This window comes from Myxine glutinosa, chromosome 11 (genome assembly GCF_964187855.1).
Source record: "Myxine glutinosa chromosome 11, kmMyxGlut1.1, whole genome shotgun sequence".
Taxonomy (NCBI): Eukaryota; Metazoa; Chordata; class Myxini; order Myxiniformes; family Myxinidae; genus Myxine; species Myxine glutinosa.
In genome coordinates, this window is record NC_136271.1 from 37,583,597 (window position 1) to 37,607,297 (window position 23,701).

At 42.5% G+C, this 23,701-nt stretch overlaps 1 protein-coding gene across 2 annotated transcripts in view; it reads right to left on the minus strand.

Moving 5' to 3' along the window:
• Positions 1-3,159: 3,159 nt before the first annotated feature.
• LOC137436587 (stromal membrane-associated protein 1) overlaps positions 3,160-23,701 on the minus strand; it is a 92,293-nt gene continuing 71,751 nt past the window's right edge. Inside the window, exons 1-8 of one of the 2 annotated variants that reach the window (XM_068130528.2) lie at positions 21,253-21,550; positions 20,852-20,957; positions 19,135-19,200; positions 16,610-16,691; positions 16,393-16,508; positions 8,716-8,890; positions 8,215-8,498; positions 3,160-4,236 (exon numbers count right to left, since the gene is read on the minus strand). In XM_068130528.2, coding sequence (XP_067986629.2) covers positions 4,102-4,236; positions 8,215-8,498; positions 8,716-8,890; positions 16,393-16,508; positions 16,610-16,691; positions 19,135-19,200; positions 20,852-20,957; positions 21,253-21,431 — 1,143 coding nt within the window. In that variant the 5' untranslated portion in view covers positions 21,432-21,550 and the 3' untranslated portion in view covers positions 3,160-4,101. Of the gene's footprint in view, positions 4,237-8,214; positions 8,499-8,715; positions 8,891-16,392; positions 16,509-16,609; positions 16,692-19,134; positions 19,201-20,851; positions 20,958-21,252; positions 21,551-23,701 lie in introns of those variants that run through there. The other variant, XM_068130527.2, reaches the window with a different exon arrangement.

The following is a 23,701-nucleotide window of genomic DNA, read 5'->3' on the forward strand; positions in this document are numbered from 1 at the left end:
CCTCGATCTTGTATACAAAAAAAATAAAAATTGGTGAGGCAAAGGATGATGACACAGCTAACAGACGAGCAGACTAAACTAGTTAGCACATTGTGGAAAAGGCCTTTGCCCAGCAGTGGGGACATATCAGGCTGAAGATGAATTCAGAAATATTTTCATACCAATTCGAAGTTGAAGGCATTGCCACCTAATGTAGCTGCTCAGTCGGCGGATTCATTAGGTCGAAGATTGATTTTGACCAGTGGTCATGACTTGGTCAAAGCCAGGCCCGAGTGTTCACCCATTGAGCATCTGTACTCGGTGGTGCCTTCAGTATTGTACATGGATCTGAACTACAACCACGTTTTCTTTTCAATACATGCTCATTATACTAAAGTCCGCCACCTCTCTATGTATATAAATGTCGGAACCTTGTCGAATCAAAAACTGCTTGGCCTATTTCCCTAAAATTTGGTGCATTGGGGTATTCAGGGTCAGGCCATAAACATGAACCAAATCCACATGTCCTCCCCAACCCTCATGGGGGTGCAAGTTTTTCTTTATTTTTACCTACCTGTACATGTGGCATAGTGCAAGTTTTTCTTTATTTTTACCTACCTGTACATGTGGCAATGTGGCATTGTGCAAGTGGTTTCACCACTGGCTCTTGCGAGAGGGTGGGAAATGATGACAGCTTCACTGACGCCATATTTCCTGCTCGGAGGGAACGGGCATTCAGTTGTACTAAAATATGCCAATTATCTATGTACATACATACAAACCATATAAGAATTGAACACAACTAGTTCAGTCTCCACCAACTTTTTAATATATGCTGAGGTCCACGACCTGGTCATGGATGTAATTAAAATTGGCCTCTTAGTCCGAGGGTGGGGTAGGTATCCCAGACAAAAGGCAGAGTAATGTACACATTATTCTAGGTCAAACATGAATACAAAGCGGATGGCATAGCCAAAGCTTTATAGTGGAGGGAGGTGTGGGCCCAAACAGAATTGTTTGTGGAAGGCAGGGAAGAGAGGTCCACTTCCATTTCTGGGAACATTCGTCATCCTACAGAACAAATTTCTACCTTCGTTGAACAGGAACGAGATGCTTTGAAAAATGTGTGCAGTGGAATTTGGATTGGTCAATCCATTCACAACTAATTCCACAACATACGAGGCAGCTTTGTTTGGATGACCTGTTTTTTTGACTTTGTTTTGATAAATCTTTGTTTGTTTTGATGAACAAACTTGCAGGATTGAGGCTTCAAGCAATTTGATACACCGCACACTTTGGGGGAAATGTAAAAATAAATAAAGTCACAGAATGTTGTGCTCCAGGGATGGTTAATCAAATGATGATTGCAATGTTCATCGTAGAAAATACCAAAGTGAACAAGTTTTCCATTTTGAAAATGACCAAGTTTTAGCGTGATTTTTTTTTCTTCTTCTTCAGGTGAGTCAACTCAGTATCCTGGGAATGCAGCACAATGGCGGCGAATGTTTGTAAACATCCTTGACTGAAAGCTTCAATCTGCTTGGCTTTTAGTCGGATGTTTACTGCCGTTTGCTGTATACGTCTCCACTGCAGAACTACTCAGTCTATGTATGCAGCCGACGAATGGAAAATGTCACGGATGCATCACGGCTGTCTTTTACACCATTCTCGGAAAAATGCTGCAAAAGGGGATGGTGTTTGGTTGTTCGTGGTGTTGTTGGGTCCAGATGCTGTAAACACCCTACACTCTCAGCTGGAATTATTGTTAGCTGGGAGGGGGTGTTTGCTGCAACTACCTCAACCAAGCAACTGCTGGTTTCAAATTCGCATTTGAGTTGCAAATGCAAAGGTCGATTCGGCATGTGGTTCGTAATCCTGCACCAGGGTGTATTTTTTTTGTTTTTGGTACCACAAAATAAACTTCCTCTTCGGCCGATGTATTCACCGGCGTTAATGGGTACATCTCTCCGCAAAATGCACTGCGTTTCTGTACACAACAACAACATGCATTTTAAGGCCATTTTCCCTGCTAGAGCGGGGGTTAGCCTTGCGGTCCCCATGACCATCTTCTCCATTTTGCCCTATTTTCTGCATCTCTCCTTGTTAACCCCCTTGCCCGCATTTCTTCTTCGACCATCTTTAGCCAAGTCTTTCTCGGTCTTCCCCGTCCTCTACTTCCTTCTACATTCATTTCCATCACTCTTCTCAACCAGTCACTTTCATCCTTCCTCAACACATGACCAAACCATCTCAACCTGTTTCTCTTCACAGCATCCATCACAGGCTCTATTCCCATCATCTTTCACAATTCATCATTTGTCTTCCTTTCTCTCAACGATACTCCACACATCCACCGAACCATTCGTATTTCCACCCTTTCCAGCCTTCGTTGCTGCTCTATGTTCACTACCCATGTCTCGCTCCCATAAATCATAACACTTCTCACACATGCAGCATACACCTTTCCCTTCAGCTTCAACGACACTCCCCTCCTCGTCAGCATGCCACTCAGTTCCCGAAACTTCTTCCATGCACATCTCACTCTAGCAACCGTTGCCGAGTCTGATCCACCTTCTCCATTCAGCATGTCTCCTAGGTAACAAAATATTTCCACACCTTCCAGCTTCACGCCGTCTCCAAGATCGAAGTCAACAGTTCCTCCATCTGCAGCTCCCTCTGTGCACACCTTACACTTGAATGTAGCTGCCATACTGGTTAATGACCCTCTCAGACCACTACATTTTTGATGAACCCACTCAGCGCACATTGTACATTGAATGGAGTTCACTCCGACACCCTTCCTGCACACAGCACACGGCCAGTTCCCAGTTCTTTCCACCTCACCACGACACCACATGCTTTTGCACTTGCCATCACCTTCGTCTTTCCGATATTCACCTTCAGACCTTTTGTCGCCATACATTCCTTCCAAGTGTTCATCTTCTCCTTCAGTCCATCCATACTTTCTGCAATCAACACCAGATCATCTGCATACAACAACTCCCACGGTAAACCCTCCTTTACGTTCTAAGCCAGCACCTCCATCACAGCTACAAATAGTAGTGGTTTTAGTACCGACCCCTGATGCACTCCCACCTTCACCTCAAACTCACCACTGTTCCCGTCCTTCGTCCTTACAACTGTGCGTTTCTGTACGTCGGTAGGAAATTGTAGACAGTGCAAGGTGAAATAGTTTATTAAATACACTGAACAAGAGAAAGATATCACATAAATCACCCAATATTGCAACAAAAAATAATAAAAATATGGCCATTTTTGTGATCAGCAAACAGCGTGGTGCTGTACAGGGCATTAGCCAGGACTGTGTGGAATACTGGTCCCCTCATCGATGGGAGGTCCAGTCAACAAAAGTTCACGGTGCTGATGGGATTCAGTAGTGAAACCTTCATTTCCAAGCAATTTGGTCACATTTACCCTCTACAAATAATCAAGGTTTTGAACAAATGCAAGCGTTACCATTATGTTCCGCCGCAGGTGAAAGTTTCGCATCGTCTCGGTTTTTCAACAATCTCGGGAAGTTGGCTCCACATCGCTTGGGCATTAAAGGCCACCAGCTCTCTGTTGGCTCGTAGGATTCCGTTCACACAGTGCAATGAAAATAAAAACAAGTGCCCTCCTGCCAGTGCCGGATGATTAGTTGTGCTGTGATCGAAGGTGTGTTAAAGTAAGCTTAACATCTCCCCTTCCCCATAAAAAAGTATTCATATGAAGTGTACAACATTTGATGAACAAATCAGGATTTTTTTTTTTTGTTCACTCCACAAGTCTTACATTGCACAAAATAAAAACCAAAATAACAAAAAAATTAAATAACACTGCAAAGCATGTTGTGAATTGAAAGCTACCAACTGGTGAAACCAGCACGAAAAACTTTGCCAATATAGCAAATGACAGACAGGAACAGGGGCACTGTTACACTATCCTTTGGACCGAGCACACACCTTGGGCTGCCAAAGCAGAAACGGGAATTTTTAGGTTAGGCACGTGTGGGACAAATGGGGAAAAGTCGAGGAGCAATGCAGAAGTGGTTTGGTGGTGCAGGACTTGGGAGCGACGGGTTTCAAAGGCAACATTTCCTTTGCCACAGAGCGTGGTTAGCATTCATTTCCACACTTGGGTGCTGAGAGCTTGGTTGGGTTGAGAGGACGTGGCCCAGGAGCTCATGTTCTGGGGAGCACTGTACGCTCCCATTCCTCCTGGCATACCGACGCTCAGGCCAGACATCTGTTGACTCACCTGATGGGGGGAGCAGATGCAACACCACTCCTGGTACAGTTGCCAAAGCATCACAAATCGAAGACAAACATTCTTGTGGGAACTGACGAAACGTGCAAAAAAAAATGTAACACCAGATTAAACTGTAAACAGCCCTAGCAAACTTCTTATTATTCAGGAGGATTTTGTGTACTTCAAAAGGAAGTATTTTTAAGTGCCCATCCAAAGTTGCCATGATGTTAATCAACCAACTGTATATGGTTTGGCATCGGATGGTGACCATACGAGGTGGAGCGGTACACAACCTCCCTCAAACAAACATTTTTACCTTCACCACCGAAGGTGCATGGAGGTAATGTTTTCACCTCTGTCTGTTTGTTTGTTTTTGCAAAATCGAAGACTAAGTATATTGCCTTGTGCGTTATTTTAAGTTGGTCTTGTGCGTTATTACTTGACAAATTTTTTTTTTGACAAGTATGTTGATCATTCTGGTTTGTGTGTTTGTCTGTCCGCCCACTTTTATTTGCCTGCAGGTCATAATTTTAATCCGATCTTTACGAATCTTCACCAAATGGTAGAGTTGATGGTCCGACAGAACCCAAATTTATTTTTGAGGTCAAAAGGTCAACAACCTTTTCAAATTTCTAAAATCCTCAATTTTCATCCGATTGACTTGAAATTCGAATAGGATTTGCATATCAGCAAACTGAATTTAACCACCATCTTTTTCTGAGGTCAACATAGGCCAAAGGTCAACAACCTTTTCTAATTTCTAAAATCCTCAATTTTCATCCAATTGACTTGAAATTTGAATAGGATTTTCATATCAGCTTACTGAATTCAACCACCAATTATATTTGAGGTCAACATAGGTCAAAAGGTCAACATAGGTCAAATTTCCAAAATTGACAATTTTCATCCAATTACTTAAAATTTGAAGACGATTTGCATATCAGGTCACTGAATTCAACCACCAATTATATTTGAGGTCAAAAGGATGCTCTACTGAGTGCCATTCTACTTTGTTCTCTTTTTCCAAGTGTTGCTCTGTGAATGATTTTTCATTTGTTTGTGAACAGGATATCTCAAAAAGTTGTGCTTGGATTCAGCCGAATTTTGGTGGAGAGCTTTGCTATGTGACAAAGACGGAATGATTAGATTTTGATGGCAATCCAGATCCCAATCTAGATCTGAAATTTTGTCCCCCATCGCACCGCGAAGCGAAAGGGGGACTATGGTTTTCCCCTCCGTCCGTGCGTCCGTCCGTGTCCGTGCGGGCGTAAGCGAAGGACCGAATTCTAATTTGGTGTGTGGGTGCAACTAGGCATATGGAAGAACCCTATTGAAAATTGGGTCGCCACGTCAAAATCCAAGATGGCCACCGCCATTATGTCTGAACCTTGAGTGGAATATCTTGAAAAATAAGCGAAGTACCAACTTCTAATCTGGTGTGTGGGTGTATCTAGGCATAAGGAAGAACGCTATTGAAAATTTGGTCGCCACCATATATATATGTCTGAACCTTGTGAGCGAAATATCTTGAAAAACAAGCATTCTGAGTATTGCGCTGCAATACTTGTCCCCTACCAGCAGTCTGTCGTCCGGAAAACTCTTGGGGAAATTACCAAGGGTTATTTATCCACAGGTTCCGAATCGTTCCCAATCGCTTATTACCTCAGGACGGGCTCACCTGTGATTCGCACTCGGGACTTCGATTTATACACCTTGCAGACAGGTCAGCAGAAGCACGAGAAAATAAGTTTTTGATAAAGAACCTCTTGAGTCGCTAAATATCAGTAATTTATTATATTTTCCGGTTCACGATCAATGATCGATGTGTGTATATATATATATATATATATATATATATATATATATATATATATATATATGTTGCTCGGCTTAGCTCCGCCCCTCCGGAAAGCACGCGCTTTGTCGCGCCGTTGACGTTCGCGAGATGAGGCTGAGGGCGTGCGGTGCGGCTTGAGGAGAACTCTAGAATAAACAAGAGATATCCATTTTAAAAATATTTTCGTTTAATTAACGATATCTGCCAAACCACGTGCCCTATCGCAAATTCCAAAAGGACATTTTAGTAGACTGACATGCTCAACAGATCTGTGAAGTTTCCCCTCGATTGGATCAAAAATGAGGGAGGAGCTCGGTTTTAAAGGTTCATGCCTAAAAACGTCATAACTCTGAAACCATGTGACGCATGACGTCATGCTCGCTGACATTTTTGTTCGTCATGAGTATGCGATCCTGCCTGCAAAGTTTGGCCTCGATCTGTTCAGCCGTTGGAGAAAAAGGGGTTTTTGTGTTTTCACGAAAAACAATATGGCGACCGAACCACGTGACATGTGACGTCATAATTACCATTAAAATATTCTGCAGACCGAGTCCCTCCTACGGTGAAAATTTGATCTCAATCGGTCCAATTATTGCAGAGAAAATCTTTTTTAAAGGAAATTAAAACTTAAAATGGCACTGAGTTAAGGATCATCAGAATTATCAGAATTCCCAAAGTGCATAACTTTGTCAAAAATTATCGAAACGTCGTGAAGTTCGAACTTGACCTGTAACTTTATCATGAGGAAACCATGTGCCAAGTTTGAAATCTTTAGCGTTAAGCGTTTAGAAAAAAAGTCCGGAAAACTGTTCTTTGCGTGACGGACTGACGGACGGAGGGACGGAATGCAAACCTATAGTCCCCTCCGGTGTACACCGGTAGGGGACTAATAAACGAACTACTAACTTCTAATCTGGTGTGTGGGTGTATCTACGCATAAGGAAGAACGCTATTGAAAATTGGGTCGCCACGTCAAAATCCAAGATGGCCGCCTTGCGTCTTCCACTTTGTCAATTCACATCACTTCACCGACGGGGGACCTCGGCGTAACGCTTGTTTTACGTGATTCTTCACCCTTGAGAGATTGGGTAAAAAAGTTGTGGACGAGTTATGACTAAACTCGGGGGACAGGTTGGTTAGGTGATGAGAACAAGCCGATTAGATTTTGGTTCAGGTCCGAATCCAGATACGGCCCATCAGTGGGAAACAAAACAAACTGTTCACCCTAGCGGACGTATATGCTCTACCGAGTGCCGTTCTAGTTAAATCCTGGGATTTGAAGCCAAAAGTGATACCGGTCTTATGACCTTAACACTACTTTGCCAGAGTATTGATTAAAGGTATCAGCAGTGTGTAAAGGAAATAATATTACAATACTGTATACATATGGAACCCCAACTTTATGAATTGCCATTGATGAGTTGATCCAATTGTTCAGCTCATCACTATTATACCTCAATTACAGTCGGTGTGCTGTTGTTCCAGAAAATAGTCAGGTTCCACATGTAATTTTGTGGAGATTTGTAATCATTTACATTTTTGCAAAGCTTGTGAGTCTCTGACTCCAAAAATCAATGTTTCCATTTGATTTGATTTGAAATGTATTTTTTCAAACATTGGATCAGCATTCCATCAAACGGAAACACTGATTTTGGGATTCTCAGCCTTTCAAATTTTTAAAGTTATAAAATGGTTTGAAATTTCCACAAAATCGGAACAAACCTTAAAATCCAGACATATGGAACCTGACTAAAATGTAAATGATGCACAAGTTCATCAAATTCATCAGTGAGGTAGAGCACAACTACAGCAGCTCTAATTTTCCCTTCCCCAGAGAAAGTCAGTATCAACCTGTTTGGAATACGATTTCCATCAAAACCAAGTGAGCAATTTATATACATACTGAAGCCCATTGAAGATCAGAACGGAGGGCTCAGGGTCAGATAAAGAACCGCTAATTGGCAATTGTACATTTTGGTCTTATGTACGCAAAGAGCACCATTTTGAAATTTTTAGGAAAGGTAAAGGTGATCAAACCTCTCCAGGTTAAATAATATTGTTAGTTCTGCAAGCATGATTTGGCAAAAGATTTGTAAATATAAAACCGTTAGTTTTACAAAATATGGCCATGCACAACAGCTTGAACAAACCTGTGTCATATTCCATGTAGGAACGTTGGCGATCGATGTATATCCCAGCAATGCAGACTGACCCAGCGTGCCTGTCGCAGACCCAGCTGCAAACGCAGAAGTCCCAAAGCCAAGCTGATTTCCCATTAAACCATTGGACATGCTCCCTCCAACAGGAACTCCAACAGGTGCCACTCCTATCATGGCATTTTGGGGAGCATTTACTGGAACACTGGGATATGCCATTGGGGCTGCTGTGGAAGGCATATAAGCTATACTGGCACCAGGAGGCAAATAGACGGGACCTGTGGAAAGAAAGACACAACAAATTAATCGGAATAGAGTAAAATGAGCAACGATATTCTAGAACAACCGGATGCTCCCAAAGCTGCGGCTTTCAAGGATCAAATGAGAGGAATTTTCCAGCAAAACAGGTTTCTTCCAAATAAAACTGCTCAAACAAATGTCCATTGCATGGAAAACGTGAATATTTCAAAAGAGTAACAGGTGATTAATGCATACCTTGTGGGACACATTGGCTGTGCTGGTTGCCATACAAAGACAGGATAGAGTCCTTGCTCATGGTCTTCTTGCTGCCATCCTCGGATTGGGTCGACGTGTCGAGGAAGAGGTTGAGGTCATTTGCCGATGGCTGACCCTGATTCACAGGTTTTGCTGCAGTTGTTGTCACAGTTGCCTACAGAGTTGCAGTTGCAGGTTAAATAATGTATTAAACCTCCTAGCTTGATGGAACACCAAGACAGATCGTGTCCCATGAAATGGATTGAAATAGAATCGAGTGGAAGCCATCCAGAATGGAGATGAAGTGTATGGCGTTTAATGCAGTGTTGCCTTTATCGGGTCAGAATGGCTTGTTTTGGGTTATTACTATGGCCGACCACAATCCCACCACCTGGTTGATGTGTAGTGAGGCAGAGACAATGTTGCTCACATTTTGCGCAGCTTAGGCTGTTATGGGACACGATCTGTGCCTTGTTGTATATTGTTGTGTAAATGGCTCCTAGAGGGTTAATGCTTAGTACAGTGCAGTTATATCCTCAGTAAATGTAATAGCACAAGCATGACACAATCGTGACATTAGAAATGCGTCGTTTATGTAATAGTTAGACATCATCTTCCTCTCCCAGTGTCTGTCGAAAAATCTCAATCCTTTCAACCCCATTTTTAATGTCCTCACCTATGTAATTTGTCTTTTGTATTCTTTTAAAGTGTCTTGCTAGGCCAGATAAGCTATCTAGTTGGGAAAGCGCCCCCTTGGCTGGCTCAAGAAGATAGGCAGTCCTTCAGGCATCAGAACGAGAACCTCAGCCAATGGTGAGTGAGAGGGGAGGGGCATGACGCGGTGGTTATAAAGGCAGCTTGGGGAGAGCTGTGGACTTTGCTGGTGCTGCCACACCTGAGCCCAACCCCACTCAGCCAGAGCCACACCCTGCTAATGCCAGAGCCATGCCCTGCTCACGCCAGGGCCACACAATCTCCTCTCCTCTCCTCTCCTCCAGGCCAAGAAGCAAGCCGGTGATCGATCCTGCAATACTCTGCCGGGTTTGCCCAGAACCCTTCTGTCTTGGGAATTCCTCTGTCTCTATCATGGTGCGAAAGATTGGGCCCAGTTATGTTTCATAACCAAGGAATCTCCATTTGTTTGTTGGCATTGTGAGCACGTACCGCTGGGGGTCAAGGGTTTTATTATTACATAATCATTATCAAGTGTTTCCTTCCCACCATATGACCATTATAATTAAACATACCTGGTCTCGGGGTGAATTCTGGTTGTCGTAGTCTTCATTGGTGATTAGAAAAAGCCTGTTGAGGGGTTATTTAGCAGTAGAAATCACATTTATAAAGACGGTGCTACACGTCTCGGGCTCGCTCGGCCTAATTGAATACGATCGGGTGGTGTTAATTAGTGTAGCGCTTGACCGATGCAGTTCCCTCCCTCAGCTCCTGAACCTCAAATTCAAACTAAGTGAAGATCTGACTAAGTGAAGTGAATCAGGCAGTTTGTCCCCAAGCTGAAGTCAGTTAACGAGTCAGCTGAGTTTTTACTAGCTCCAACAGTGGCGTGGCAGATCTGAAATTAACGAGTCTTCCTGATCCTTTAACGAGTTCTGAAATCAACGATGCAAAATTCTTAATGCTGCCTCGAGCTTGATTTGAATCCACAATCTTTGCGTTGCCATTCCATTGTCCTCGCCAACATCCCATAACTGCACCAAACACATGACCACCATCATGTCGGCCAACGTCTGCACCCAAAAATAATTTTGATTGAGGCGAGTTAATGCTTCCACCATGCCAACTGGATTTCAGTTTCTGGAGTGAAGGGCATCCAGGTTTCATCCAGTCACAGTGATGTTCACAAACTGTCCTCCATTTACTGCATTTCTCGCCACCATATTCTAAGACATGGAGAATTGTGCGTTTTGGTTTGTTTTCTGCGAACATCAACGGTACAAAACGTCAAGAAACTTACCATTGAGCCGTGTGCAATCGGATACCCACAGAACCATTTGATATGGGCATTGCAACATCTTCCACTGTTATTCTGCATAACTGATTTGTCCACAAACTCAATGTTCAATGAACGGCTTGGTTTGGGGATCGTCTGGAATGAGGGTCAGTTTTGCTGCTTTTATCTTCAAACCTCTGCACCCAGCTATGTACAATTTTCACATCCATAGTCGACTCCAAACACACTGGAACCAAATGGTAAGGAGTATCCACGAATCTACTCACTCAGATGAGAAAACATTGACCGTTACTCATGTTTTACACCACAGGGAGTGGTTGAAATCTTCCCACACGGATGTTGAAGGAGTTGAAGCTCTTACATTTTCCATTATCAATGATTTGGAACAAATTATCATCCACCCTACCCATATAATGACCACTCTTCCAACACTTTGGATCTGTTCTTCACCTCCAATCTGTCGCGTTACACCAACATAATTTCACCTCCAATTGGTTCTTCTGACCACAATCGTGTGAACATCACTTTACTTACCATCACTCCTCCTCCAACTGCTCCGACTAAACACCAGTATTGGCATTTCAATAGCCCTGACTGGTGAGTTGTTACAAAAGTTGTAAAGATTTTACAACAAGACTGGTTTACAAAACTTATTTTCTGATTTCCCCTGGAAAAACTACTGCCTTTGCTCGGGCATCGCTTCTATCTCTGCTGAATGTGTAGCTGAAGTTATTGTTGCAGGAATGGAGGCTTATATCCCCTTCTCTTTCAAGTCTATCTCTCCTACCAACTCTTGGTTCAATAATTCCTGCTCTGCAGTCATTCGTGCAAGAGATGCAGCATATCGGACATGGAAAAACTCTTCTTCCACCGACTTGCATTCGGCTTTCATATCATTAACAGCTTCTGGTGCTCGACCTTTCCTTCACTTTTACGTTCCGACGATACCATCGCTGTCTCTCCGACTGATAAAGCAACTCTTTTTACCTCCGCCATCAAAGATGGGTGGAGGTTATGGTTTCACCCTGTCTGTCTGTTTGTGAACAAGATACCTCAAAAGGTTGTGGACGGATTCGGACGAAATTTGGCAGAGATGTAGCGTATGTGACAAGGACGAATTTATTAGATTTTGGCGAAGATCTGGATTCGGATCCGGCTAGTAGAATTTTTTAAGTGATTCTTCACCATTGGGAGATAGGGCCAAAAATGATACAGAGAAGGACATCTCAAAAATTTGTGGACGGATTTGGACGAAACCTGGTGGACCGGTTGGGTGTCTGACAACGATGATTCCATTCGATTTTGGTGATGATTCGGATACGGCTATTATATATTTTAAAGTGATTCTTCACCATTGGGAGATAGGGCCAAACAGGATATGGAGCAGGCTATGTCAAAAAGTTGTGGACTGATGATTTTGATTAAATGCGTTTCTGTATTGTGATTTTCTGGTCTAGTCTGGGATACAAAACATAAACTGTCCACCTGGCTGAGGTATGCTCTCGACTGAGTGTCGTTCTAGTTGGTTCTCTTTTCTCCTCTAATTGCACACTGGATAACTCTAACATTCCATCTCCCTCTGATGCACCCCTTAGCAATCCCATGCCCCTCCCTACAATCTCTTTTCATGCAGTCAAAAAAGTACGCCTCTGGACACAAGCAAGGCATACGGACAAGATGGAACGACCTCCTCGTGTCTTGGAGGAGTGTGCTTCAGAACTTGCACCCGTGCTTGCTAGTTCGTTTCGTTTTTGTTAAAAAACCCAAACTTTTCCTCTTCCCTGGGAACATGCCTTAGTGCAGACTATTTTAAAGAAGGGTGATCGTTCAAACCCTTCCAACTACCGTCCTATTGCTCTGACTTCTACTATTTCCAAAGTCTTTGAATGTCTTCTCAATAACCATTGCCTGAAGCATCTCGAATCCCACAGTCTTCTATCTGACCATCAATATGGCTTTCGCAAGGCAAGATCTACTGGTGATATCCTTTCTTACATTAAGCCTTGTGTTGGCTTAGTGGTTAGGGTGCAGGCTTGGGATCCTAGGATCCTGAGTTTGAATCCCGGTCGATCGTTCAATTAACGCCAAGGGGGTTGACTCAGCCTGTCATCCTTCTGCGGTCGGCAAATAGAGTACCAGCTTGCTGGGATGAATGATCATGGTGTGCACCCCGGTTTAGAATAGGTACACCGTATCCCTGCGTGTCGTAAGAGGCGACTAAAGAGTTGGCGTCAGCAAGGGCATCCGACCATAAAAATATTGCCTCAAAAAGGGAACCATGATGATTGTCATGGGACCCAGAAGGCTAACCCCTACTAAAGCAGGGAAAATGGCCTTAAAAAGAGAATTTAAAAAAAAATCCTTTCTTACATTACAAATGTCTGGGCCTCTTCTCTGAGAGACTTTGGGGAATCCTTTGCTGTAGGCCTCGATATCTCAAAAGCCTTTGACAGAGTTTGGCATCAGGGTCTGATATCCAAGCTTCCCTCCTTCACTATGCTCTCTCTCTCATATTGAGGTTTCTCCGACCACTCCATCTCTAATTGTTGACGATTCAACATCTCCCTCCTTCCCTATCAACAGCGGTGTCCCTCAGGGTTCTGTGCTGTCTCTAACACTCCTCCTTTTTAATCAATGACTTTTCTTCCACAAATAACCAAATGCACTCATATGCTGATGACTCGACATTACATTCCTCCATGGTTTTCACATCTGTTCCATCTTCCCTCACTCGATCTGCTTCTCGTTTGATCATAGCCACCACTTTAAATTCGGATTTGGGAAAGATTTCCCAAAGGGGCAAATGTAATCAAGTTAAGTTTAATGCTTCTAAAACTCAACTTCTTCCCATCCCTCTCTCTAAAACTCCTCTCATCTCTCCAATCCTCTTTGAAAGCTCCACGATTACACCATGCAATTCAATAAACCTACTACGTAATAGATTCTTCTCCTTTGAACAGTTGCTTCAACTATATAAAGGATTGATTCGTCCTTGTGTAGAGTACTGCTCTCACATCTCGGGAGGTTCTAGCTCCACATACTTACTGGACAGAATTGAATCTAAAGTAATCCGACTTATCAACTCTCCCAATCTGACCTAAAAACTCGACCCACTCACACTACACCACAACTCACCACATACAAGGCTTCCTCACCACATACAAGGCTTTCATCCGCAGCTCAATGGAATACTGCTCTCCCCTCTGGGCTGGTGCTCCTGCCTCACACCTAGCTAGTCTTCATGCTGTTGAAACCAAAGCGTTCAGAATCATTGGAATAATCATTGGAATTCGCGGGTCCACGAGCCTCGATTCAGTATACAAAAAAAAAAAAAAAAAAAAATCTCCTGTGATGAAGCTACCTCCGAGGGCCTTTCACTTACTCACCGCAGGCAGGTTGGTGGTCTTTCTGTCTTCTACGGACTCCTCTCCGGCCTTGCTCCTCCAGCTCTCTCTGGGCTCTGTCCCCCAAATATTCGTACAGGTCGCACAAGATCTGCCTGCAACCCTCTTATGGTTAAATTGCCAAAATCAAGACTCTCTGCTCACCTTCACTCTTTCATTCCTCTTTTCTCCTGCCTCTGGAACAAACTCCCTCACTCTCTTCAATCCTACTCCTCCCTCCAGGTCTTCAAAACAGCTGTTCACCACCATCTCTTATCTTCCCCCATCCAAAACCTTGATCTGTTCTACCCCCGCTAATTTCACCCCAAATCCTCTTTTTTGAAATACCAACTTCTGTCCTGGAAGTCCTTGGTGTCTTTGTGTTTATACTTCTCCCACCCCCCCCCCCCCCTTCCCATGCCGCCTCCCACCAAGAACTCTCCCTCCCACACACATTCCTGATGTCCCTCACAAATGTTGTGTTTATGTGTTACCCCTTCTCTCCCAATCTTGTCTACCGCTCCCCTTTTTATATACTTTGGTTGTTTGTCTGTTTGATTTGTTTGTGTGATAAATGTTAGCTCTTTCACGAGCCTCGATTATGTATACAAAAAAAAAACAACTCAGCTCCCTTTCTCTTTTCTACAGATATTATTTCGGTTTCTGCTCCCAAGAACTTGCTGCTTGTGTACATCCATTAGCAAGACCACGCAATACTCAACAAGCCACGACATCGCATGATTACTGTGTGGCCATTGGCAACTCAAGGGTGAGCCGTTATCTTTGTTTCTTCCCCTCCACTGCCAAACTCTGGAACCCTTTACCTTCCCATGTATTTCCAAACACTTACGACCTTCCCCTTTTGAAAAAGCAGATTTCTAAAAACTTCCTCAAAAACTGTTAAGACTATTCTCTCTTTATTCCCTTTTCTATCAATGCAGTTCTTTTATTTGAGGCCTGGCGTCGATGAGGACACTAGTCCATGACTGGAGCCTTCAACATTTTAAAAAAAACAAAAAAAAAAACAAATATAACAGGAGATAGCAGCCATTTTCACACGGGAAACATTTCATCAACGTGTGTAATTGGCGTTCTGTTTACATTCATACATCTGGGAATTATGAATTAGGAGAACATCATATTTGAACGCAACTAACACACACACACACACACCACACACCACACACACACACACACACACACACACGCTTTGCCACAGGTTATCTCCTTCAAGATATCACTTCTGGAATTATCAATTTGCCAATGTAAAATCCTGATGCTGTCGCAATGAAACAAAGACTAAGCTTCCCCTGGTGTCTTATGACCACCATCCCATTATTCTCTATATTATGCAGGCTCTTTATACGCACCCCAGCTGTGATTGCTTTCTGTCATTCTCAGCTCTTTGTGCACGTCATTACGGTTCAAAATGGTAAACTCTGTGATGGACTCTCCACCATGCTGTCAACACATGCTGTGCCTTCACGTATCTGAGCCTTGAAATCCTTGTGGCCGTTTGTGCTAAGAGCGACACTAACATACACGGCATCCACCAAAACCAGCGAGTTTCCAACCAGAAATCAGCCACAGGAAGAAGAAATGTGCATTGAGGTTACAGGCTTCCTGTAACAGTTACAGTTATCCCTCGTTTATCCCCCCTAATCCATCTAGTCTAAAATGGACAAGGCTCGTCTCTCGTGTGGGCCGCATACCAGACAATTATCCCGAGCACTTGTCGTTAATACATATTCAAAAGTCCTATGACCGACATGAACACATTACCTCCATTAACCCTTCCAAATCCAATCCTCTTGCTGGTTTGTTTTATCCTTTTCTCTCTCTCTATTCCTTTCCTGTCCATTATCCACTTGCTGGTTGTGCACAATTGTTACCTTGCCACCACATTGTTACCCTGTTACTTCAACCTTGCTCTTCCATGAGCCTCACTCTACGTTACAGTTACAGTTACAATTTAACAGTTACCCTCTAAAATATGTCCCTCCTCCTGCTCCCAGTCTTCCTGATGCTACCCTCACCAATCCACTGCTATTTCTCCAATACTGTGCTGTGCCTGCCAAAATAAACTACCGCAACTACTTTTCACCGAAAGATCTGGCTGCAAAATAACTGAGCACTAGAATCATTCGGGAGAAAAATAAATAAATAAAATACCAAGATGTTTCACAGAGGATACCTAATAATGGTTGGTCATCAACCAACGACGTGCATAAAACCTTTGGCCTCAACACAATATATATATATATATTTTTAACTTCAACATTTAAATGATCACCCTCTCAAAACAAAAGCGTATAAACTGCATACTTGACTGGTGGGTGTTGAAGCAGGCAGTGGATTGGACACCATTGGCCCAAAAATGTCAAGGTCTCCACTAGTTCCTGTTGGAGTAGATTTGGGACTCTCATTCCATCCTTGGTTATCTAAGGGTACAAATAGCTGCATGTTAAACACATTTCCTTACCTCATTGACAATGAGAGTTGTATTAAAGGGTAAAGTAAAGCTCAAACAAACAGAACTTGCCAAGGCCCAATAGGTCCATATCTAGTCCAGGCGCCTTGGCACGCACTGCCTTGTGCATTCCCTGCAGCTCTGGAGATTTTTCCTGTTAAGTGGGATTCAAAAGTGGTAAATATTATGAAAAGCTCTTTCAAAATACAACTGTGTACCCAAAACATGAGCTCTTGCCGCAATTTTTTTTTTTTTTGTATACAAGATCGAGGCTCATGTAAGAGCTAACATTAATCACAAAAAGACAAACCGACACATAAAGCATAACATAAAGGGAGCGGACTTAACCGCTTAATCCCAATTGACAAATATATATATATATATATATATATATATATATATATATATATATATATATATATATATATATATATATATATATATATATATATATATATATATAAAATATACATACATATAAATATACATACATATAAATATACATACATATAAATATACATACATATAAATATAAATATATATGTATATATATCTATATAAATATACATATATACATATATATCTATATAAATATACATATATACATATATATATATATATATATATATATATATATATATATATATATATATATATATGTGTGTACCCCGATTTAGAATAGGTACACCGTATCCCTGCGCATCGTAAGAGGCGACTAAGGGTTGGCCGCAGGAAGGGCATCTGGCCATAAAAACATTGCCTCAAACAGGGAACCATGATTGTCATGGGGCCTGCAAGGCTAACCCCCACTCTAGCGGGGAAAATGGCCTTAAAACGATCATTCATTCATTCATTCAAACGACATCTTCAGAAACTCTCCCATATGTGCCATCTGTCGCTACAAATGCTGTCATGGGCATTTCATCAGCTAGTCATATCTGCCATGGATTACAACCAATGAGGTTTGTCCATGCTCCGATCTTTAAATGCTGAATGTCAAACTAGGAAGCAACATGTACCATTTTTGCAAGTCTTCAGTGACACTCGATTATGGTCCGAATCAAACTGCACACCTCCTAGCTTCATATCAGAGTGGACACACTCACCATTACGTCAACGTCTGATTAAATAACCTTAAAGGTTTTGCAACCCACAAAAAAAACAAAAAAAGCAGTTGCACCAGCTTTGGCACAGGAAAAAGGAAGAAAATACGATTGAATCACCAAGGGACAAATCAATACTTCCAATGAAGCAACGACAAGGCAAATTAACCTTTTCCCAAAACCTAATTGCAGTTCACTGGATGAGATTAAACGAGTGGAGAAAAACTCAGATGAATTGTGCCTTTTACAGCTCAAAAAACAAACAGGCTTACAAGAACTTCCTCATTCGATTACAAGACACCAGTTAGAGCTTACGTTCAGTTAAAAAAAAAATTCAGCTTACGTTTTTCAACGCTTTCTTGCACATGCCAATTTCACTTGGGGAAACAAATTTGCACGATTACAAAACGGGCATCAAAGATGATTGGATAACTTGGATGTAAGAGTTGCATCTCGATGATAACAAGGAGCCGGTACTCAAGGCTCCCCACCTATTGGGCGGTATGAGGAATATATCTGTGTAATATGAAAGCTAAATCTTGAACGGTTTTTAAAATATCGCGCACATGAGCCAAGATGGTTGCCATGGCAACAGAATTCAGCCAAACATCGCCGTGATCTAACCAGGTTGAGATAACATCATGACGAATGGATATCTGCAATATGAAAGGTAAATGTTCATCGGTTTTCAAAATATCGCGTACACAAAAGCACATGGACAGATGATCGGTAGGTAGGTCCTCATTTTAATGTCCCTCGTCTCCGACCTCGTCAAAGGAACGGGCGCCAAAATAAGGAAACCCACAACTAATAGGCAATGCAATAATAAAGGCCATCTTACTATAATTCACCAAATGTCGGTCCGTCCGTTCGAAGGTACCGCAAGAACGGCTGAACCGATCGCAACGATATTTTGGGTGGGTATTCCTGGGACCCCTGGGAGTAAAATAGGCTATGTTGTTTTTCCAAGTTTTCAAAGTTTCCAATTTTTCCAAACACGATGTAATAATATTTACCGATATGAACAGTGATGTGGCTTTTGTTGAAATTCTACAAATACTGTTTATTCTACGTACCAGGAGAGAGTAGATCGACTCCTGACGAACTCTTCCTATATAAACGTGCGGCTCCGAAGTAACACGGCAGCGTGTGCAAAGCGACTGAGAAACAGGCATAGCGGCCGCTTCCGTGTTACAGATTCGGTGCGCACTCTTCACACATAAACGTGCGACTGAGAAAGACGTGTAGCGGCCGCTTCCGTTTTGCAGAATTCAATCTTCTTTCAAAATTGGTGCCATGTACTGTTTAGATTTTGATGATTTGCATGTGATATGATTCAACGGATGTTTATACGAATCGTTTAAAATAAAAAAGCCTTCAATCTCTAATATTTTGCCTTTTCATTTGGGCCTCCCAATTGAAGCCCCGCCCATAGGGCAGGTACCGTTGCTAGTACACATAATTTTAAAAAAGTTTAAATGTTGCAAAACTCACCACTTTGGTTTTTTCGACAACAGCAGGCTTAACTTCATTTTTCTTTTCTTTAAGTTTTTCTCTTTGCTGCAACACAGGATTTAAAAAAAAAAGATGCATTAGCTTAAAAATCTTTTTTTTGGTATACAGGGACAGAAAGCAGTGGGGAAGGCGGAAGAGGAAGGGGAGGTTACAAATGTACAAGATGGTCTATGTCCACCTGGGCAACGTCTCAAATGAAAAGAGTGTACATACTATCCCAAGGTGTCAAGAAGTTGCGTATAATGAAGTGTGCAAAGGTGAGTTGTGGATTTGACCGATTATAATGACAATAACAAATTGTGGACTTCATCATATAAAATACACAGGTCAGAAGTCACCCAATACCATGAATACTGTAGTTTGGAAACTGTCCACACCACAAGAGTGACAATACAATTGATATGCAGAACAAGGTTGGTAACAGGAACAACAATCTGTGGTCCAAGTGTCACAATATCAGGTCCAAGAAAAAACAATGAATTATCATTGAGTAAATAAAAATTGGTCAAACCAGCAATCCGAATCCGTACTCAAATCGAATTGCAACTCAATGGGAGGACACCATACAGCCACATGTAGTACGCATGGAGGACACGATTATGGATTATAGATCCGATCCGGTGTGCCGAGCACATGGAGTGGTGCGTCTGTTTGCATAATCACGTGGCTTACAACTCAAATGCACATTGTATCTCTTCACGTAATTTAATAAAGCAGCGTTGGCAGAGTCATGTGTATGACCGTCGCTCGTGTGCCCCCAGCATGTTGGGTAATGATGAAACCACATTGCACCTCATTCATGATGCACCACCAGCAGCATCTTCTTCTTCTACATAATTATTAGTCCACTTAAAGTTGGGTTGCTGACATGGATCCTGCTCCACCATTTGGGTCGATCGTATATCCATTCTTTATTCCACACCTATCTCCTTTATGTCCACTTCCACACAATCACTCCATCTCCTCTTCTGTGTGCCAGGTCGTCTCTGTCCAGGTGATATCATTCTCATCATCCTACCCACATAATCGCCCATCCCTTCTCAGCCCATAACATCATACACCTTTCCCTTCAGTCTCACCAGCATCTATCACAAAGTATTCCTGAAACCTTCTCCCAGTTACTCCATCCTGGGTGTATCCTGATGCTCATCTCCCCCATCTAACTCACCATCCTGCTGCACTACTGACACCAGGTACTTAAACTTCAGCACCTCCTTTACGTTTTCCCCTTGTATCAACATTCCATTTCCCTCTACCTCTTCACTACTCACTGTCCATCCCATGTACTCTGTCTTTGACCGACTAATCCTCAAGCCCCGACCTTCCAATGCCTTCCTCCATTCTTCCAATTTCAATTGTACCTCTCCTTACTTTCGGCACACCATACTATGTCATCCGCAAACAGCATACTCCATGGTGCCCGTGTTCTCACATCAGCTGTCAGAACATCGATCATAATAACAAACAAAAATGGGCTCAATACAGAGCCTTGATGCACACAGACTTCCATCATTAAACTATCCGTCACTCCAAAACACCAAAAGCAGCATCAATTCAAAAATATCAAGATAAACTACGCTCGTCAGATAAAGAGACTTGCAATCCAACTTGTTGAAAGTTCCAAAACTGAAAATGCATTTGATGAACGGGTTGTTCATCGACAATGTCACCAAAAATAAATAAATAAATAAAATACCTTGAGTACATTCAGGTCCACACTTTTGTCCGTGTACTTCTTCTTCTCGTATTTGTCTCGGACAAACATCTCCACAGCACTGAGTCGGTGTGTTAAGAGATTTCTCCTTGGGTATCAAACCATTAAAATATATGTTATGACACTTTCTGTCAATCTCTATTAATAACAATGCTACAGTAAACTCCCACAATCACATCTCACTTGTTTATAGATACACACAAGCTGTTGTGTCATTCATTCACCCCCAGCCTCCCAACACTACCCTCCAACCCCTCCCTCCTCCCCAACCAAAACAAGCCACTTTAACTATGTTGCTCATTTCATGCACTTCTCCACCTTCATGCTTACTCTGCACATTAGTGTCCCAAGAGCCCTCCTGAGATAGACGGTCTATGTGTTACCCTTTGGGCCATCCGGGCTTCCTGTCCTGTCCACACAAAGGGGCAGCGACAACTTCTCGTGGCCAGAGTGGTGTGACGAAATGTCGGCATGTTCCGAAGTTTCTTCGCTCGTTACCAAGTGGTCGGAAAATGTGGTCCGATTCCGCAAGCACATGTTCGACGAGTAGAGTAGATGGCATTGGACGTGCCTTCGAACAAGTGTGGACGATGCACAGGCACGAAGGACTTTTGTGTTACCATTTTCCACCGAAAACACAAAACTCAGCACGACAGACAATACTACCACTCAATAAGAGTTTGTGATTGTAAGAGTTTGTGATTGTAAGAGTTTGTGATTGTAAGAGTTTGTGATTGTAAGAGTTTGTGATTGTAAGAGTTTGTGATTGTAAGAGTTTGTGATTGTAAGAGTTTGTGATTGTAAGAGTTTGTGATTGTAAGAGTTTGTGATTGTAAGAGTTTGTGATTGTAAGAGTTTGTGATTGTAAGAGTTTGTGATTGTAAGAGTTTGTGATTGTAAGAGTTTGTGATTGTAAGAGTTTGTGATTGTAAGAGTTTGTGATTGTAAGAGTTTGTGATTGTGAGAGTTTGTGATTGTGAGAGTTTGTGATTGTGAGAGTTTGTGATTGTGAGAGTTTGTGATTGTGAGAGTTTGTGATTGTAAGAGTTTGTGATTGTAAGAGTTTGTGATTGTAAGAGTTTGTGATTGTAAGAGTTTGTGATTGTAAGAGTTTGTGATTGTAAGAGTTTGTGATTGTAAGAGTTTGTGATTGTAAGAGTTTGTGATTGTAAGAGTTTGTGATTGTGAGAGTTTGTGATTGTAAGAGTTTGTGATTGTAAGAGTTTGTGATTGTAAGAGTTTGTGATTGTAAGAGTTTGTGATTGTAAGAGTTTGTGATTGTAAGAGTTTGTGATTGTAAGAGTTTGTGATTGTAAGAGTTTGTGATTGTAAGAGTTTGTGATTGTAAGAGTTTGTGATTGTAAGAGTTTGTGATTGTAAGAGTTTGTGATTGTAAGAGTTTGTGATTGTAAGAGTTTGTGATTGTAAGAGATTGTGATTGTAAGAGTTTGTGATTGTAAGAGTTTGTGATTGTAAGAGTTTGTGATTGTAAGAGTTTGTGATTGTAAGAGTTTGTGATTGTAAGAGTTTGTGATTGTAAGAGTTTGTGATTGTAAGAGTTTGTGATTGTAAGAGTTTGTGATTGTAAGAGTTTGTGATTGTAAGAGTTTGTGATTGCATGGTTTTGCACGTTTTTGCCATCGTCTTGCATGGCCTCATTGGTTTGTACTACAAGGATGTCAACAGTCTGTATTTTACTTCTTTGTCTGTATTATACAAAAATGCCTTTACAATACCAGTGGGGAAAAAATTAAACAAAATATATTGTTGCGAATATGGAATTTGGCCTCCATATCCGCTTGTAAATATTCCCCTATTTTCTCCAATACTCCCCAACTTTCCCCAGTCCCCCATTCCCTAGTCCCATTGCATGTAAATAACAATCAGTAGAGCCGACCTTCCCCTTATTCCCCCATTAAATGTCGTGCCCAGGTCCACCGCACCACACGTAGACAACTTTCGGACATCTTCCTAGTTATTCTTATTCTATGTCAGTTAAGGCCTCGTCTCCATTAATTATGACTCTTCGTTGCACCAGAATGTGATTATATGGCATCAGTAGTGAGTTTAGGACCTTTCCCATACCTCCTCCCATCTTCTTCCCCAAACAACAACAATAACAACAACTACAACAACAATTACAACAACAACAGAGGAGATGGCGGCGGAGCGGGGGAGGATGCGTCCTCACACCGGCTCGATTAGCTCCAGACCATGCGCTCCACGGGGTTACCCCGAAGGGGCTGGCTGTCAGCTCCTCGTCAGGGGCGGAGCCAGTAACCCCCCCCGCACGCACCCAATGAGAAGCAACGTGCCGATTCCACGAGGCGGAGCTAACGAGCCGAGGGCGTGTCACTCCCCGCCGGATATACGCGGCCCCGCGCCGGATGTGACGTCAGATGCGCCTCAGCTTGGAGAGAGAAGCCACCGCCACCCCCAGCGCGACGATACCTCCCCGCATCTTTGGACCGAACTGGACCGTACGTGATCCTGCCCTGAGCCCAGGTGCACCTGGAGCGATCGCTACCCGCTTTCGTTGCAATCAAACCCCCGTGTGAGTGAGCCTTGTCCCGTTTATTTGTCGTCTGTTGGGGTTAATATAAGCGTGTTTAAGTGCCCACCTTCCTATGTTTCCCTCTTGTCCCTGTAATCTAAACCTTCCGCATTATTGTAATAACAACCTTTGAGAACCGTATCCCTGGTGTCGTGTCGTATTAATTCCAGCCGTGTGTCTTCTTTTTCCTTCATTGGTCTAGCATAGCGCTATTAGTCAACGTTCGGGCACAATCGGGTAACATGTGCAGACGTGGTCATACCATAAAACCGCTCGGG